This window comes from Lactuca virosa, chromosome 9 (assembly GCF_052849685.1).
Source record: "Lactuca virosa cultivar CGN04683 chromosome 9, Lactuca_virosa_CGN04683_v6, whole genome shotgun sequence".
Taxonomy (NCBI): Eukaryota; Viridiplantae; Streptophyta; class Magnoliopsida; order Asterales; family Asteraceae; genus Lactuca; species Lactuca virosa.
The window spans coordinates 45,674,518-45,695,155 of record NC_136434.1 but is presented as its reverse complement, the minus strand read 5'-3'; the positions used below and the strand labels follow the sequence as shown (position 1 = coordinate 45,695,155).

At 38.7% G+C, this 20,638-nt stretch overlaps 1 protein-coding gene across 2 annotated transcripts; it reads right to left on the bottom strand.

The window, feature by feature from the left end:
* Positions 1 to 211: 211 nt before the first annotated feature.
* On the bottom strand, positions 212 to 2,289 carry LOC145141370 (transcription termination factor MTEF18, mitochondrial-like). 2 transcript variants are annotated; one of them, XM_079074652.1, is made up of 2 exons: positions 2,132 to 2,289; positions 212 to 2,003 (listed from the first exon to the last, which is right to left on the bottom strand). In XM_079074652.1, exons 1-2 carry the CDS (start codon positions 2,141 to 2,143, stop codon positions 255 to 257), a joined length of 1,761 nt encoding a protein of 586 aa, XP_078930778.1. In that variant the 5' UTR covers positions 2,144 to 2,289; the 3' UTR covers positions 212 to 254. The 2 variants fall into 2 exon arrangements, with proteins under 2 accessions (XP_078930778.1, XP_078930777.1); XM_079074651.1 differs by having other exon boundaries at positions 212 to 2,288.
* Positions 2,290 to 20,638: the final 18,349 nt, after the last annotated feature.

The window sequence follows — 20,638 nt, the reverse complement described above, 5'->3', positions numbered from 1 at the left end:
TTATTATTTTTTTTCTATTATAGCATTGTATTTCATAAAATCTACCAAACTATAACAATGTCATCTAAATACAAAACAATGTTCTAATAACATTTTCATTTTTTTACTTCCAATAAATTCAAAAATCTTTAACCCTTTACATCATAATTACGCTTACTCATATACAACTCGTTAAAACATTCAAAGAACAAATCAAAAACAAATATATAGAGAGAGCAAGAATTTGAATAGCATAACCTCATTAGAAACCGTTTTCAAATTAAACAATCGGAATAAATTTGAGTTTTCAACATCTCATAAACCTCGATCCCCTTGGGGTGTCGATTCACTTTGTCTTTAATAAATTGTTTTTCTGAACAAGCAAGAATTGTGCTCAAAGCCATGGTATTAGTCACCCCTTGTTCTTTAAGCCAATTATACATCATACACCTAAGTTTAACTGTCTCAATAGCATAAGACAAAGAAGAAGGGTACGCACATAAACAAGTCAACTCATACCCCATCTCATTCACCAAAAATCCAATCTTCATTTCAAGAACTTCTTTCGTTTGGTTTACAATTTGAGGCGAAGATTTAAGCATTTCCACCACATCTTTTTGGTCAAACCCCATGTTGACCAAACAATCAAATCGTTCTTGAAGCTCGCCAGCTCGCCCACGAAACCTCTTGAGGGCCCGCTTCATTTCATTTGAATCTTTTACAAATCCTAAGTCTAATAAAAACTTTGTTTTCTCTTCGGTGCAATCTTTTGATGATGGAAGTGGTTTGACTTTTGTTCCAATTGCTAAATTTTTTAATTCTTGTGGGTTTTTCATGATGATGTCACAAAGTCGTTTTTTCCCTGAATTTAAGGAATTTAAAGCGGTTTTCACACCCTTTAAAGACCATGACCCGAGTAAATACGGGTGGGTGCAAAAAAGCTTTGCAATGTTGTCAACTTCCATTTCAATGTCCAATAGGAAATGATATGAACGCCTTAAATTGTAAAGACATTCTTCACCCTTAATTTCAGGGAATTTCATAAAAAACGAGAGTATATTGGTTTTTGTAGCTCCAAATTTAGTCAAGAAACCGATAATTAAAACGGATGTAGTTCCTGAGTTATTTAATAAAAGGGTCGGGTGTTGATTGACTAATCTTCCTAATTGCTCGTTTTCACAGCCTAATCTTTTAAATAAACACAAAAGCTCAAGAATATGTCTCCAATCGTATGAATTTTCCTCTGATAAATTCTCGATAAACCAACTATTCAATATCCCAGAACTCTTTAGTTCCTTTACAACCTTAAGAACATCATGAATTGCATCTGGAATCAAAAGTGAAGGACATAAACCCACTAGCTTGATAACAGTAGATTGATCAAGAATGATGTTTTGAAGATCATGAAGACGTGATGATAAAACCTCGTGATTATATCTAAAAACTTCTTTGGCTTCCTTGTAAATCTTTCCTATCTTATTGGGAGCAAATCCATATTGACAAAATACATGATAGTTCTCTAGCAACACATTGTCGTCACTTAGAAACATCAAGTTTCTAGGCAAAAAAGTTGAGAATTCATAAGGTTCCAAACCCATGCTCTCAAAAAAGGGCTCGAATTCGTTAATTGGATGGTATCTCAAGTATCGAGTAACAAATTGCCCAACATTTTCTTTATTCTTCACCCCTTTTAACAATTTTCCAAGAAATTTTGGTGAATTACGACTGATATTTTCTGCATCCACAAACTGCAAGCTTCGAGTGGAATGCAAGTAATCTAACAAAGCATCTTGAGCTTCTCGACAAGCTACACGAGACCACAAACCGCCCTTTCCATCATCGGGTAACAAATCATTCAAATTTTGACCGTTTTTGGTCTTACAAGCGGCTTTTGTGGTATAAAACCTAGGGTTTTGGGTATCATGGTATGACCCATTTGGGCGAATCGATTTTGTTGAAGATATGAAGTGGTTTCCAGTCAAATCAACCAATACCCATCGGAGGAAAGATGATTTTTTAAGATTCTGTATATGATACATCAATAGTTTTTTAAGATTTTGGCAAGATATTGATGAATGTGGGGTTTACTAGAAAGGCAAATTACTTTATCTTTGTGTAAGAAGATGAAGAGATGATGGAGAGGAGGATTTACCTTGTTATCCATATGGTTTTCGTTTGATGGAGAGCTCTGATTGTCGCCATCGTTGTGGGTTTATGAATTCTAGTGCAGTGGCTGGTAGCCATTAGAGAGGCTCTCATCCAGGGTTTATGGGTTTTGCATTTGCGACCATTTGTATATTCTTTTCTATCCCTCAACTTTAGGGGAAGACATGTAGGCCCTTGTGGTATACGAAATGAGATAGATATCCCTCATTTTGATTCTTTTATCATGGAGAGTGGAGACTATTACAATAGAGGGTGTGAGGAGGAGAGATCTATTGAGAAAGAAGTGGAAAGATAGTCTTACGTTAGACTTGAAGAAGTTAGCCTTACGAAGGATATGACCTCAAATAGAAAAATATGAAGGCTTAGAAATTAGAACTAGAGGTAGCGGAGTATATTCGGGTAGTCTAGGGTCTAGCTTTCGTTCCGATATATGTGTTTGTCGGCCAATTTTTCACATCCTTACTTTTGTTTTCCTATTTACTTAAACCATGTGTAACTAGTATCTACTTTCAACTTACTTCTTATATATGGTCTCACTACTTGCGTATTTATCATGTTTTACTTGTTGACATATTACCTCTCTTCATGTACAGTTTTTCTTTTCATTCAGACATATTCCACTTTAATTCATATACGTTTGATGTTTTCTGTGCATGGATTACTTCAATGTAGGCGCTATTTTAAAATTTTACTTTTATTTATCTGTTTGTATCTGCTTTTTTATTTTTTTTATCGAAAGTCTCCTATGAAAGCAGTCTCTCAATCCTATCTTGGATGATGTCGGCCATCCTACCCCCTACCCTATTTGCATGAGATCGAGGTAATGTTGTTGTTTTTCTTGGTTCTAGCATGTCGTGAAGCCAACTCCACTCAAGCTAGAGCATTAGAAAAATACATCAAATTTGGTGTAATATACCAATTTCTTGTTCCACCAACTATACATGGTTATTACCATGTTAGAAATCATATATTTTATATAAATTATTGTTATTATCATTATCATTATAAAACTTAGAGCATCTGCAATAGTTAAGATATACTAATACTTAAAACTATTGTCACACTATCATTCTAAAAAATCTAACATCTAATTAGATTTAACGTCCGTAAATCCGAGCTAGTCAATTTAGAGACAATGAGCGTCAAAAATGATTTTTTGATAGAAGATTATTTAGAATAAATAATCTTAACCAAATTATAGTATATGTCACAAAGGTTCCGTACATATAAAGAACGCCGAAATCCGAGTTATAACGAAGAAGTTATGACCTGTCGAAGTTTTACGGCAAAACCGGCACGGCACCGGGAATCGTAAAAAGTTAATTTTTGATAAACTACTTTTTAGCCTTATATATCTAAATGAAAGTTGTAGTATATGTTAAACCGAGAGCGTACATAAAAAGAACGTCAAAATCTGACTTCGTATGAGGAAGTTGTGATTTTTCTAAGATTTCGCATAACAGTATACAGCCCGGAATTCGAATATTAGATTGGCCGATTTTTAGCCGACATAAACTAAACAAGAATCGAATGTCTCGTTAATAGTAGCTCAATGGTAAAAATACAGACGAAAACGGACGTCGGATGAAGAAGTTATGAATTTTTAACGGACTTTTCCTGTCTCGGCCTGTTAAAAATATAACTTTAAAAATAAATTCAAAATTAGCCAACGAAGTCTAAACGAAAGTTGTAGAGTACGATCCCACCTACACGTGGATATAAATAACGTCAAAACCGGAGCTCGTATGCAAAAGTTACGGATTTTAGAAGATAATTAGTTTTTACAGTAACCAGCGAGTGACACGTGGCACAATCTGAGCCGCACCTTCTTCCCCACGGCTTTGCATGAGATCGCAACATGTGGCACATTACGCCCAGCTTAATTTTGAGTATGCTTAGCGTAACCCTTAAAAACCCATTACGCTCAGCGTAATTCTTGAGTACGCTTAGCGTACTCGGCGCTGGCAGCCTATAAATAGAGGCGTTTTTCCTCATTTTTCTTCACACCTTTTCTCAACTTCTCTCCCAAATACCCCCAAAGCCTCAAGGATTTTCTCTAGCCTTTCTTAAGAGTTAGTAGCGAGTCCCAGAGCGCCACAAGGCCCCGAGAATAAGAGCTTTCGACTCAGAAGTTATGCCCTCGCAGAGCCCGGTTCTTCGCTAAACACCCTTGTAAGTGAGTTATGCTTACCCTACTTTAAGTATAACTTATGTTTAAGTTCATTATCGTTATTATGAACCAATAAACAAGATTTATCAGTGATTCCAAGTCATTATGCTGATTGATCTACTTACGGGGATGATGTCTAGGCTGTGATTTAGTGAGGTGTTTAAAGTGAGATTTCCAAACAGTATACTTCGTATACCAAACGGACCCTACCTCCGATATGATCCTACCTGGTTGTTGCTTACTTGATAGATCATGAAAATAGACATTGAGTTAATGATGAATATATACTAATAATTAGTCGCAATAAAGATTAGAGTAAAACTTAGCGATAATAATGCTAGGTTTCGCCAAAGGAAAATAGAATCGTTAGAAGCGAAGCGCTGCCCGAGTTTGGAATCATCACTTTAACAAGTGAGTGCATAGTTACTTTCATCTTACACATAGATATGAAGTATTTAATACGTGCTATCTTTGCAAATTATATGTGTTCTTGATATCTATGCTGGATGAACAATTTTATACATGTTTTAGTGATTTAAGTTGTATAAGTATGTTATATCTACAAATGTGTTGGGTGAAACATGGGTAGATGAATGATGGGAAATGAAAGATGATATAAGTAAACATTAACAACTATGGATTTAGTGCTTTACGGACGAGCATTGGCAGCTATGGACTTAGTGCCTAATAAATAACGTCGGTAGCTATGGACTTAGTACCTGTTAGATAAACGTTGGTAGCTATGGACTTAGTGCCCAGTAAATGAACTTTAGCAGCTATGGATTTAGTGCTTTATAAATGGACATTGGCAACTATGGACTTAGTGTCTGTCATATAAACCCTGTAAGAAACAGACTTCGGAAGGAATGAATGCAGGATAGATGATACTTAGGGTAGACCCTTAAGAATAAAGAAGATAACGGGAATGGGTAATTGGGTTAATCGTTTGATGATTAAACATAATAATTATATTATTGTGGGTTGAAAACCCTATGTACTCACCAGGTTTCCCAACCTGACCCACTAAAGTTTATTGTATCACATGTATCGATATAAAGTTACATTACACTGAGAGATTAAGGAGATGTAAATCACTAGTGTTAATTAATGTAAGTTCTGTTTATGCTTATGTAACGACGTAAATTTCCAAAACAATTTTTCATTTTCAATCATATTAAATTTCATAAGAACAATTTCAAAACCCATTGTATCACATATTAACTCAATAAACAACCCCAGAATCTCAAGTACATAAATCTTCATCAGTGTGTACAGATCATGTCGGCGCCTTCCCGCGATCCTCGCTAGTACCTCAAACACATATCACATAACATGGTAAGCATAAATGCTTAGTGAGTTCCCCAAAATACCACATACAACACATACGCCACTCAAGGCCATAGCTCTATGGGACCTTCCGATCCATGTGTCTCAGGGAACTTCCGTCCCAACCCTGGTAGACCTTCCGGCTCTACCCGTAATGACCTTCCGGTCCTCATCATCTTGACCTTCCGATCAATACATTGTTGACCTTCTGGTCCATATCATAATGACCTTCCGGTCCATACCATACTACTCATAACATAACATAGCACATACATATCACATAACAACATATATCACATATTCTGCCTAGCATATAAGACCTTCTGGTCACACATAATTACCACTCTAGGTAAAGTATAGTGAGAAGACTCACCTCGTACGAAGTCGGATAAACTCTCGTGCTTGACGTCCCGACCTAGCCTCCTCCTATCATCCGAATAACATTCCTGATCAATACCCTCTCATAGTCTCATCTCTAAAGATTGGGTAGAATGCCATTCTACCCCTCCCTTAACTTTCTTGAATCAGCTTGACCAAAACCCTAAGGTCAACTGAAGTCAACGGTCAAACTTTGACCCGACTCGTCGAGTGCACATGGGCCACTCGGCGAGTCCATGCGGGTCCTCTGAATCCTTCTAACCTCACTTGGCACGTCGAGTCATCCCTTCACTCGACGAGTTACTCCTGTCACGAATCGCGGGGCAACCCCGACTCGACTCGTCGAGTCCACTTATGAACTCGGCGAGTTGCGTCCATGGCAACACTCAAATGACCTTCTGAGGTCAGATCCGCTTCTCTAACCTATAGATCTGACCTTTCCATACCCACTAATCACGTAAAGGTGAAACCTTTACACTCATGCAACACATATATGGTTCCTTTTGAAGAAATAGCCTCAAAAATGGCAACCTAAGTTCATTCCTTCCATAACACTTCATAAATCAAGATGGATAATGCTCTCTGGACCTCTATGGGTCCAGATCCGAAGCCTAACACATAAAGGGACCATAAACTCATCAATTCAAGCCATAAAAAAAGGTATAGAAAACCCTAGATTCATAGATCTTAACCAAAACAGAAGGAGAGTTCGATTTGCTACCTCAACACTGCAGATCCAAGCTTGGAAACCACGGATTAGCAATCCTCTTGACCTCCTCTAGCTGGAAACACCTTCTTCTTTGCAAAACAACACCAAAAAGGATTAAAATGGCTTGCTCTCACACACAACTCGCCCAAGCTCTCTAGGGTTTTCTCTTTGGACTGGTAGCCGCAAATGAGGGCTATAAGGACCCTTAAATAGGGCACAGGCCCAAAGATTTAGGGTTTCTGCCGCCAGCACGGACTCATCGAGTCCACCCATGGACTCGTCGAGTCCCTTCATTAATCCAGTCAGCAAATCGTAATCCTACTCGACGAGTCTAGGCGTCAACTCGTCGAGTCCCTCCTCAAAACTCAAAAAGAAATACTCAAACTGCCATGCCTGGAAATCCGGATGTTACAATTCTCCCCCACTTGAAATAGATTTCGTCCTCGAAATTGCTCCTCAACCACATAGATAGAAACCAAACACTCGAAAAGCACCACTGAGAGGTTCTCACACCAAAACGATATCATTCTCCATGAATACCTGGATCCGACCAGGAACTCCAAATTTGGAACAAAACCGGCCCCTCTGTCTCTAAAATACCCCTTTCTGACCTTCCCAGAATCGGGAACTCTAGTGGCCTGGCCCGCCGCCAGACCGCCCACTCACGCTATCACCATGATATTCGCTCTTCGAACATCAAACCCTGATAACTCACTGCTCCTCTGATTCTCACAAGACAAAATCCGACAATCGGCTACCGATCACTCATACCAACGTACCAAAACAGTCTGAATCACGCCCCAAGGAACGAAAGGGTTTACATCCCACCAGGGCTCATCCACTGAACTACTATCAGAATCCATCTGAACAGAAAACTTTCAACATCCTGTTCTCCGACACAAGAGAATCATGCGCGCTCAGAAGTCCTCAGACATCTAAAATCATAAGCCTCAGCTCCATCCCTCGTATCCCTTTTTAACACTGAGTACCAGGTCTGATCTCGACCCAACAGTTGAACCTCCAGGGTCATCCGTTGCATTATCCCAACCGTCTCCATGGTTTCCTTCTTACTATAACTACATCGGCCCAATGTGACACACAAGTAACGAAGTTCGCTTAACCCTAAGCGAATGCTACCTTCCCAACTGGAGATCGACTCAACCCCGACCTCTGTCATCTGTTACTCATCGTTCCATGCAACTTGCGGTACCTCCCGTACCCGAGTACTGACCCACACAGGTCTAAGACATCAGATGACAAACAATACTCCTCAACATGGAACCCTCCTCAGAATCCAGAATCTCATCTCGCCTATCCAACGCACCACCAGAGCCAAACTCAAACTCGAGAGTTTGGTCCGACCCAGAGTTGGAACCACTCGTCCCAACGAAGCACTCAACTCAGAACTCATTTCCCGCAACCCATGCGTACCTCACTTATCCCATTATTTCGGATTACGATGACCACACCTTACTCAGAACATAATGACTCCCTATCATTGAGGAGACCCCGGTCTCGCCCCTGGTCCGACCACCAGGTTCCCAAAAACTCATAAATTAGGGTCACCCCATGCCTAAAACTCTTCTGCGCCATGCTCTGATCAAAGAGTACTTTATCATGACAACTTATCACTGACTAGTGTGTACTACGTCTTCCCGTAGCATCACATCAACCTCTCACTGACTGGTGAGTACTACGGCTTCCCGCGGTATCACCACAACCTCTTACTGACTGGTGAGTACTACGGCTTCCCGTAGCATCACAACAACCTCTGACTAGTGAGTACTACGGCTTCCCGTAGCATCACAACAACCTCTAACTAGTGAGTACTACGGCTTCCCGTAGCATCACAACAACCTCTGACTGATTCACAATCCGTGGATCAATCATAGATAGGTGCATGCACTTACCCAAATTATGCATCACTATATCTGGCGGCAATCGACATAACAAAACACCCTTCCCTGCTACGATCCATATTCTTGGACAATTTCACTTGCTGTCATTAACCGAAAGGGCTCCCACTGGAATCATCGATGCTTGACCCACCACTTGCCGTCTCCACTCAAGACTCAAAATTATCCGAAATCCAATGCATTAAATTCGGATACCTCGATACACCCCATAGGACCTCACGACGTCTCGTCTCATCCACTGATCTTCCTGTTCCACAACCTGAAATTGGTTGTCTAATCAACTTCTTCCCTTTTCAAGCTGAATAACAGCCCCATCATTGAACCAAAATTTCTCAACCGCCAAACTCACCCTACGAGCCAACCATCTCGAATTCACCATTATGACCTTGAAGAATTCCCGTTCACCCCAAGGTCTCCGATCAACGGCCACTTGCCGTGGAGGCACTCATCCTTTTCAAACATAACACATGCATTATCTCGCTCTGCACCTCGTCTCAATCACCAACAACCTTGGGCTCAATGAATTCGCACCGCCGGTCTCTATATCCAGATCTCTAACCATTCTTGATCGAATCTCTGATCCCCTCAATAAAATACCCGGTTCTCCCCCACTTAGGGCTCGAACCATCCCCAATCGGCGCACCAGCAATCTATCACACCGACTGTTTCCACCAGTAATCATCGCACCTACTCTTGGAAGGTGCTACGCAACGCTCGATGATCTCCCGACAGAGATCGAGCAACTCCAAATGCCCTGAAACTCAGATGAAATCCTCAGAACTTCCTACCATGACTGCCTCTAGTCATTCAGAATCTCACACCATTCCATCACCGGACCTCCCAACTGTCCAGTATTAACCCTGACTCTTAGTTTGGAAGTAATGATCTACCGTACTCCTCATCATCGACTCCTCAACCAACGTTCCATCACGTCACTTATCATAAGAGCAGAAACCATTTTTCCACTCTTAATACCCATCAAAGACAATAAGGGCCACCGCCCTGATATACTCCTATTGATCGTCCGACGCTGCAGCTAACACATGCCCTACTATACTCAATTAGGGTGTATCCTGGTCCTTGACCATCTCAGTCCCCACTGATGACCTGTTCAAGCTATATCTTTACCTCGCGGCAGACTTACTGCCATATACTCTGGTTGGAGATCACCATCCGTGCAATCCCACAGGGCTCACCCCCAAACTCAAAAACCGAAATCTCATCACCTCTTACGTCTCCCACAGGAAACGGAAATAGCACCACTCGGGTCACAGAAAGTGACCTCTCCACTATCGGCCGGTCGCCCAGCCCAGACCGTATTCTCCCATAATGCACCATCCCTACTCATCCATGAGTCTTGCGACTCCAACTGGCATATCACCCACAATTCCTCGGAGCTCACTCGATTTCCCTTTTCAAGGGATGCTCCACTAAAACTTGTTCATCAAGGCCTTCTGGCCCCATACTCATTCACCTCTGATCTCAGTCTAGACAATCCCCACGGAATAACCAGTAAAAACCAGAAATACTAACCGCCACATGTCATGGTACTTAAACCGCGTGGCCACCTCTCGATCTGCTATGAATCATGGTACCTGCACCATGTTATCTCCTCTTAATCTTCTACGAATCATGGTACTCGAACCATGTTCCTGTTGGAGATAGTGTCTAAGTCCATAACTATATTTGGTATGTACTTGACCCGACCCGACATGGTCCATTTGGGTTGCACTTCACCCGAACAATTTACGGATAATCTTTTGAGAATAGTATAAGTTATGATTTATTAATATATTATAAGTTCTAATATATTAATATAAAATCATATTATTTAATTAGTGTTGATCTATAATTAATTTAGAATTAATTTAGAGATCAAAAGTATGACTAATTAAATATGGGCTCTTGTATTTATATAGTGTGGGCTAATGCTTATTTGGAATGGGCTAGGCTTGCATGGAAAGTCCATGGATACTCCATGGAGCTTTAACCCATGGATCTCATGGAAATGAAAAGACATGGGTATTAGGGTTTACATGGATGTAACCCTAATCCACCACACTATATAAAGGAGGCTTTGGTTCTTGAAATTGCACTAGTTGATGTGTGTAAAACAAGAGGGCCGATTTCAAGAAGTTTGTGACTATTCTCTCAAGTTTCCAAGTTTGTGGTGATTTGTGACTTCCATTTGAGGCATCCACATTATTGGTGCTAGGCTCTCAAACTCCAAGCAATCAACTACTACTACAAGGTAAGTAATTCTACTAGTTTTATTTGATTCAAGTATCCCATGCCATGCTAGTTAGGATAAGAACCTTGGAAAAATAATTATTTGCATGTATCTTAGTCAAACATAGATCCAAGGTTTCTAGGGTTGCATGTACACCATAGGAGTGTTAGAATGCTGAAAACCCATCAGTTCCCTCTTCTCATTCCACCTCACATCATGGCACTCGAACCATGACATCACCTCTCAACCTGCTACAACTCATGGTACTCGAACCATGACGTCACTTCTCAATCCGCTACTTATCATGGTACTCGAACCATGACATCACTTCTCAATCCGCTATTTATCATGGTACTCGAACCATGTCATCACTTCTCAATTCGCTACTTATCATGGTACTCGAACCATGACATCACTTCTCAATCCGCTACTTAAAATCCTCCGGATTAACCTTCCGGATCGCCGCGGTCATCTCGTCATCAATCATACGGCGAATCTCATCATCGCTAACACCGCTGCTCTCCGGTGTGTGTGGTGTACCAACCATGATGTCTCTAGAACACAACACAAAGATACCAGAGACTCGATCGAGTATACTCGCACTCGATCACCCAACCCTACTTGTTCCTTGGTACCCTAAGGATTCTAACTTGGATTGCTCACTGATCCGGTGTTTCCACTAGTACGGGCCCTATACTACCTTTCACACCGCATCAGTATTCATCCCAAGTCCTCCTCCTAGGATACCAGATCATAAGTACTCTACACCTCGCTAAGCATAGGCTACCCTTCGGTAGACCTCTCATAAGCTCCTCACTAATAGTTTTAGACTTATCCAAGTGGGAGACTGTTGGATTAATGTCTAAGTCCATAACTATAATTGGTAAGACTTGACCCGACCCGACATGGTCCATTTGGGTTGCATGGCATCATGCATTTGGATAGACTATAATGAGAGAAATAACACTTAAGGTTGGTTAATATATTATAAGTTCTAATATATTAATAAGGTTATTTAATTAGTATTGATCAAGAATTAATTTGGAATTAATTAAGTGATCAAAAGGAGACTATATAAATATATGGGTTGATTGTGTAAATCATTCATTCTTATATATGTGGGCTTGTGATCCAAGATTTCTTATGTTGGACTAAGTCCATGGGGTGACCCATGGATACTCCATGGAGGTTAAAATCCATGGAGCATAAGGAATGGGTAAAGTTATGAGTTACATGGTGTAACCCTAATAGCCATCATATAAAAGAATCCCATGGCTCAAGAAATCGTGCACTAATGTGTGAATATGAGGGCTAGACGATTTCAAGGAGTGTTCCATTTCTCTCAAGTCATTCCATGTGCATTTGGTGTTGTGTGAACCATTTGAGGTGTCACACTTGGGGCACTAGGCACTCAAGCTTCATGGAGACAAGCTACATCAAACAAAGGTATGTATTCTATCCATTTGATTACCCAAGTATCAAGTATTGTATGCTAGATAGGGTAATACCTTGGAAAGTTCATAATTGCATGTATAATAGAGAAAACATAGATCCAAGGTATTTAGGGTTGCATGTACACTTAGGAGTGTTAGAATGCGCAAAATCCATCAGTGGTATCAGAGCCAAGGCTTGTTTTCTTGTTATACTTGCAAAATTAGCTGAAAAATCGAATTGTATTAGTTTAAAAGTTATGCTAATTACTTGAAAAAAAAATTGATGTGAATTATCTTTGTTCATATGAGTTTATTAGATTAATAGAAAAGTTAATTGATTATGTGTTTTCAATCCATTTTAATCTAAGAGTTGATTCTAAAATGTGTTTTTGTAACTTGTCCTCAAGTTATATGAAAAGTCACATTTAAGTTTCATAAAACTCATAAAAAGTTGGCAATGGTTACAAAAATGAAGAGTCTTGTCCTCATTAAATGGTTTTATGACTCCATAACTTGTCCTCAAGTTATGGAGGTTCAAGAGTCACTTCATTAAATGATAAAATGTGTAACCTTAATTAGTTCCATAAGTTACAAAAATAAAGAAAAGTTACATTCTTTTATTAGTTTAAAGTCTTCCATAACTTGTCCTCAAGTTATGGAACTTGAAGAGTTTTTTTTTAATTAAAACTACTTTAAACACATAAGTTATGGAATTAATTAGTTTTGAATATTTTCAAAACTTGCCCTCAAGTTTTGGAATTTGTAAAGTTTTCCCCATGAATACTTTAATTCCAAGTTAGCCCTTAGAATTTTAAAAGTTAAAATTCAACCCTTATACTTTATAGTATTATAAGTTAATAATAAATATATGTATAAGAGCAAGTCAGTCTTACCGTTAGTAGGCCTCATTCACGAAGCCGGTCTATAAGGGGGGTATAAGGTTACTGCCTATAAAATGGTAGTTTAATGGGTGTCCACTCTCACCCACCGATTCCTTGACTGGTGGAGGGTCGTTAGCCGAACGGGTAGGACAAGGACTATAATTCTCCCTTCATTAAAAGTATTAATGATAAATACTAAGTAACTAAACTTTTTATAAATTCTCAATCTTAGTTACTTAGGAAAATGTGAATAAGGTGCTAATCCATGAAATTACACTTTGCACTTTGTTTAAACCGTTAGTGGAGCGTGTGTGGTTAACCGGCACACTAACCTGGATTTAACAAAGTAGGCAAAGGTTAACTTAATATTTATCATAGTATCGGTGGAGCTCGTGTGGTTAACCGGCACATCGATTGAGGGGTAAATATTAAGGGTACCAAGTATATTTGCATGGTTACTTCACACCTTGTTTTGTGATCCTCGGCATCCCAGTCACAAAACCTGAAGGGCACACTCGAGATTGAAACATGCCATTGAAAAGTTCAATGAATCTCAAAAGATCTAGGAGTTTCAAATCCAATTAAAAACCTAATTACATTATTTCGTTTTTCATGGTGGAAATTGGTAAATCGTCATTTACCTACCTTCAACTATTTTATAACTCGGATTACAGCATCCCTCTTCCAGTTATAAATAGGTTGTTGGATCCTAGCCTTAATATTTCATATTGGGTGTTATATTAAGGACTTTAGATCAACTATCTTGAATATCTCCCAAAAGATGTCTAGTTCAGACATCTATGATCTTCCCAAATCTCTTGGAACTTTACTTCCTCCACCTCCTCCAATTATTCTCCCTAACCCACAAGTTCAAGGTCACTCAAGCCCTAATGGCAAGCAAGGTCTATGTGTGATCACATCTTAGAGATGAAGTCACATATTGACAAGCTGGGAGAGTTGGGTGTCAAAGTCTTCAGAAAGTTGGATGTTCAATCACTTTCTAAGTCACATAGTGAGTTCCTTTGGGACTACTATGAAACAGACTATGACATGAACCTTAATGATCATATCTATTTGCTTGGTGCTGCTGAATCAGCAATGATTTAGAACGATAGTAAAGCAAATTTGATTAGAAGATCAACTTCCCAAAAACTTTATGGACAGTGACAATGGTGACACTGGAAATCCAGAAAAAGCATTCTCTTCCCAATGGAAAGGGATTGGCCATAGTCAACCCGGTTGACCAAATGGTAAGGAGAAAGGCTAAGTCTGAGATAGTCCCATTACCAAAGGGTCCATATGCTTATTTTGCCAAAGGAAGGGGTGTTGATTGCAAAGCTGCCAAGTTTACCTAAGGATGTTAAAGTCAATAAGTCTGACTCTACTTCAGGTAGAGCCCATTATCTAACTCTGTTAAGTTTCTATTCTAAGATCCTCATTACATGATGTGACTGGGTCACATGTTGATGTTTTAAGAATCAAAGAATAGAGAGAAAGCTTAAAGGAAGTATATGCTGATTCTGATCGCGTAGGTGGATTTCGATCGCATCAGAATTTTGAAGCTGTTACTTAGGAGTTATGATATATTGCTTAGGAATAGATAACAACAAGTTTTTCCGTATGCATTTGCACTATAAGGATAAGTTTTTTCCGCAAAGTTTTGAAATAAAATAAAAGTTTTTAATTTTATATTTATTTTAAATATCCTTACAAGTGGCATTTGTGAAAATGGTTGTTTATATGATTCCATTGATAGCAATATTTGAAAAAAAAATGGACTTGATTCTTTCGTTTGTGGTAGTGTCATAATTTACCAAATAAGGAAAGATTCTCATTCCCAAGGCTTCAGTTGGATAGAAACTTGGAATCATGCAAGTTGAATAGTATGATGAATGAGAACTTTCAAGCATTGGAAAATTAAGACTTGTTCACATGGATGTGTGAGTCAAGTTAAGGACTAAAGGGATCGAGTACACAGTCTTGTGCACTGGTCAAGTCCACCACAAAGCTCGTTAAGACTATTCGTCATGATTTACTAAATTTTAGTAAATATGGTTATACTTACAAGTTTAAGTATAATTCTGAAACATTGGAAAAGTCTCAATGTATGGCAGAACGAATGGGAAGAATCAAATTAGGCAGTCAGATAAAAGTTTCTCAAATCTGAAAAGATGGGAGAGTACTTTAGTATCATGTTTTGTGATCATCTTAATGATTAAAGAACCACATCACAATTGGTCTTCTAAGGACATCTTAGTGCATTCTTATGACTAAGAAGAGGAGTCATGAATTGTTGAAATGGTTAAATCAAGAAGATGAGTCATACTTCGTTTCAAAACAAGTCTTAGAGTCATACTCCAACACTATAAGTTGAGTGACATATCTTAAAGAAAGGTTCATAACACTTGTCAAATGTAAGAGTAAAAGTGTCCTACTCTTGTACATTTGAAGTTGGTAAGTTGTGATGTTTTGGATTAAACAAAGACCAACTAAGGCCAATTGTGTGAAGTGTTTGTCTTGATAAAGAATCCGCACTATCTCTTGAATATTTGGCAAGATAGTCTTATATGTCAAGAGGACAGTGGGAGTCTTAAAGATCTTAAAAAGAATTTCAAGAACTAATCAAGAATAAAACCTGAGGTTCTTCACTAGCACACGACTTGAGGTTTATAACCTATCATGTTGACATATTCTGTGCCCATTCCAGTTAAAGTTGGCTTTGCATAGGAGCTCTGAAAGTTCTCAATTGGTTGCATAACAACTTGGAAGCAATGGCAGGCCCTGTACTGCCAGGTGGCAAGAAGTTAAGATTGCATAAGTTCAATCCATATGAGTTTGGATTTGTCATTATCCTTGTCTTGTGACTATGGTTTTGACGATTCACATGGATAAGAACACATACACCATAAAATCTAAGGGTCATAAGGTTTCTCTCCGATTCATGAAAATGATGGTGAGGAAACACTTCCACCAAGTAGATTTGAAGCAGATGGCAAAAGGTCTAAACAATTGAGACTATGATTACGGCATCCCTTTTCATAGTTCTGAAATTGTTTAGACACACATGCATGCTATCTAAGGAAAGGTGTATGATTTTGATAAAGTTTTATCAAAGCATCTCGTATCAGAAATCTGAACTTAGGTAAGGAAGTCAATAAAGTATTGATTTCTAGAAGTCCAGCTGATTTCTGAGTACATGTCAAAGCTAGTGGGAGCATAAGTGTTATGCTAATAATCATCATGTTAGTGGGAGCATGATAATTATTGTTAGTGTTGCAAGTTAGCAATGTTAATTATAGAAAACAAAAGTTTCAATTCGTGAGGCTACAGGGATTGAAAAAGTTGTTTTGCTATAATTAAGGGAGAGGATATACTTCATTTCAGTTCTAAAGGCTTAGATTGAGACCTTAATCATCTTCAGTCAAGAATATATATATATGAATTTCATGTTGGATTGGTTCAACTTAAGGAAATTCTATATATTGCGTTCTTAAAATTCGATTATGATTACGGCATCCCTCTTCATAGTCAAATTTTGAAAACATGGCAAATAAAAATATTGTAGCAAAAGATTGGTCTAGAATCATGTCTTTATGTGAGAGATCATGAATCGTGTACCATTTGCTTTGGGTACAGGATCGATTGCATGTGCTATAATATTTGTCATTTCTAAATTTTTCCAAATGCCCAGAGGCATTAAGAAGGGAAAAGGTCTAGAATTGGATATGACTAAAATGATTAAGCAATTGTCGAGGACAATCTGAGGCTTACCAAAGATTGGTTGCTCAAGGACAGTTGGAAGTATAGTGCTAATTTTTGAAGGACCATATTGACATATTCTGAAAAGAGACATCTCTTGTTCAGAAGTGATAGTCAAAATGAGAATATGGAGTTGTCTCCATAGGTGGAAGTTATCTGTGTAAGATTAGAAAACTTAATGCAAGAAGCATGTCCAAAGCAATGTACTTTGAATATGAGACTTAGTTTCCATGGAGTTGATCTCCATTGGAATACCTTATAATGACTGTTGACAAGTCTTTGTGACTTTGTACATATTCATTACAGGAGGGTCAGTGCATATAAGTTTAAAATCCAAACAGATTTCGATAAATGATAGGAATTTGAAATTTTCACATTTTTCGATAAGGATTTGGGAGTGTGAAATTAGAATCATTGAAATTATGTTCAATTGGTTTATTTCACAAAGTAAGGATCATAGACAAACATAGAGTTCATACTTGGTGTATGGAAAAGCTATTATTTAAGAAAAACATAGTGTACATGCTTGGTGCGTGAGACAACTAGTGTTTTTAATTAAAGTATAAAGTTGATAAAACCGAAACAATGAATAATGAGTAATCAGTATGGTGATAAATAAAAGTGTTTATTTATATTCATAGGGTTTGATACCATATTTGATTCATTTATTCTTGTGTTTCACTTTGCATGTTTTGACTTCCAGAATAACTAAGTCGCTCTTCCTGAATGATTAAGTTATTCAAACCATCCACAGTCGGTCATATGTTGGAAGTAGATATGAATCAAGACTGCCATGGGTTGGTTTGTAGAGGTCCAAGTTGGTGGACAAAGTGGTGCTACAACACTCATGAGTGCTCATAAGTTCTGAGTATTGGATTCAACCCGCGCTCATTTGAATCACTTCATGGATTTTATCACGAGTGATCATGAGACGATAATATCTTATATTCTTCAAACCTAGAGATATGAGTTGTTACTATGAGTTGGTTGTACATTGATTGCACGAAAACGCATTCGGTAACTCGATGTTATAAAACGTGCCTTTGTGTATGATTCAACAAGTAGTAGAACAAGCCATATGAGTCGAAGTTTATCCATTCCTTTTACCTTCGGGATAAAAGCGATATCTGTGGGCCCCTCGATGATTTAAAGATGATACATGTGAGTGTTTGGCCAAGCCAGGACTGATTTGATTTGTTCAATCAGTCAGTCATCATGAATCGGAAATCAGGAAACAACAAATGGACAGAGAGAATGATTGATAATCCATGTCTCAGTCCATATGATATCTAGAATGGAGGAATATATGATCCCTTATCTAATGGACAAGTCATTGACAAAGGTCAGAGTTCATCGACAAGGTCAGAGTTCGACAGAAGCTTTTGAGAGCTACGATTGCTGATCGGTTCCTGAAGTCATACGCAATAATAGTTTTAGACTTATCCAAGTGGGAGACTATTGGATTAATGTCTAAGTCCATAACTATAATTGGTAAGACTTGACCCGACCCGACATGGTCCATTTGGGTTGCATGGCATCATGCATTTGGATAGACTATAATGAGAGAAATAACATTTAAGGTTGGTTAATATATTATAAGTTCTAATATATTAATAAGGTTATTTAATTAGTATTGATCAAGAATTAATTTGGAATTAATTAAGTGATCAAAAGGAGACTATATAAATATATGGGTTGATTGTGTAAATCATTCATTCTTATATATGTGGGCTTGTGATCCAAGATTTCTTATGTTGGACTAAGTCCATGGGGTGACCCATGGTTACTCCATGGAGGTTAAAATCCATGAAGCATAAGGAATGGGTAAAGTTATGAGTTACATTGTGTAACCCTAATAGCCACCATATAAAAGAATCCCATGGCTCAAGAAATCGTGCACTAATGTGTGAATATGAGGGCTAGACGATTTCAAGGAGTGTTCCATTTCTCTCAAGTCATTCCATGTGCATTTGGTGTTGTGTGAACCATTTGAGGTGTCACACTTGGGGCACTAGGCACTCAAGCTTCATGGAGACAAGCTACATCAAACAAAGGTATGTATTCTATCCATTTGATTACCCAAGTATCAAGTATTGTATGCTAGATAGGGTAATACCTTGGAAAGTTCATAATTGCATGTATAATAGAGAAAACATAGATCCAAGGTATTTAGGGTTGCATGTACACTTAGGAGTGTTAGAATGCGTAAAACCCATCAATAACAACATATATCACATATTCTGCCTAGCATATAAGACCTTCCGGTCACACATAATTACCACTCTAGGTAAAGTATAGTGAGAAGACTCACCTCGTACAAAGTCGGATAAACTCTCGTGCTTGACGTCCCGACCTAGCCTCCTCCTATCATCCGAATAACATTCCTGATCAATACCCTCTCATAGTCTCATCTCTAAAGATTGGGTAGAAGGCCATTCTACCCCTCCCTTAACTTTCCTGAATCAGCTTGATCAAAACCCTAAGGTCAACTGAAGTCAACGGTCAAACTTTGACCCGACTCGTCGAGTGCACATGGGCCACTCGGCGAGTCCATGCGGGTCCTCTGAATCCTTCTAACCTCACTTGGCACGTCGAGTCATCCCTTCACTCGACGAGTTACTCCTGTCACGAATCGCGGGGCAACCCCGACTCGACTCGTCGAGTCCAATTATGAACTCGGCGAGTTGTGTCCATGGCAACACTCAAATGACCTTATGAGGTCAGATCCGCTTCTCTAACCTATAGATCTGACCTTTCCATACCCACTAATCACGTAAAGGTGAAACCTTTACACTCATGCAACACATATATGGTTCCTTTTGAAGAAATAGCCTCAAAAATGGCAACCTAAGTTCATTCCTTCCATAACACTTCATAAAGCAAGATGGATAATGCTCTCTGGACCTCTATGGGTCCAGATCTGAAGCCTAACACATAAAGGGACGATAAACTCATCAATTCAAGCCATAAAAAGGGTATAGAAAACCCTAGATTCATAGATCTTAACCAAAACAGAAGGAGAGTTCGATTTGCTACCTCAACACTGCAGATCCAAGCTTGGAAACCACGGATTAGCAATCCTCTTGACCTCCTCTAGCTGGAAACACCTTCTTCTTTGCAAAACAACACCAAAAAGGATTAAAATGGCTTGCTCTCACACACAACTCGCCCAAGCTCTCTAGGGTTTTCTCTCTGGACTGGTAGCCACAAATGAGGGCTATAAGGACCCTTAAATAGGGCACAGGCCCAAAGATTTAGGGTTTCTTCCGCCAGCACGGACTCGTCGAGTCCACACATCGACTCGTCGAGTCCCTTCATTAATCCAGTCAGCAAATCGCGATCCTACTCGACGAGTCTAGGCGTCAACTCGTCGAGTCCCTCCTCATAACTCAAAAAGAAATACTCAAATTGTCATGCCTGGAAATCCGGATGTTACAGCTTATGTTTCTATATTGACGATGACTTCCCAGAGTTTTAAAATGAATAAAATACATTTCTTCGGAAATGTTTTGATAACGTATTTATCATGTTTTTTTGGGAACAAATTCCACAACATTTTTTTAAAAGGATACTCTGATTTTCAAAAAAAAAACATAAACAAATGGTTTTTTCTGGCCGTGAAAATGGGGATGTCACATTAGATAACATCTCCAATAGTTAACATTTTCTTATTGTTTTTTTTTTATAAAAG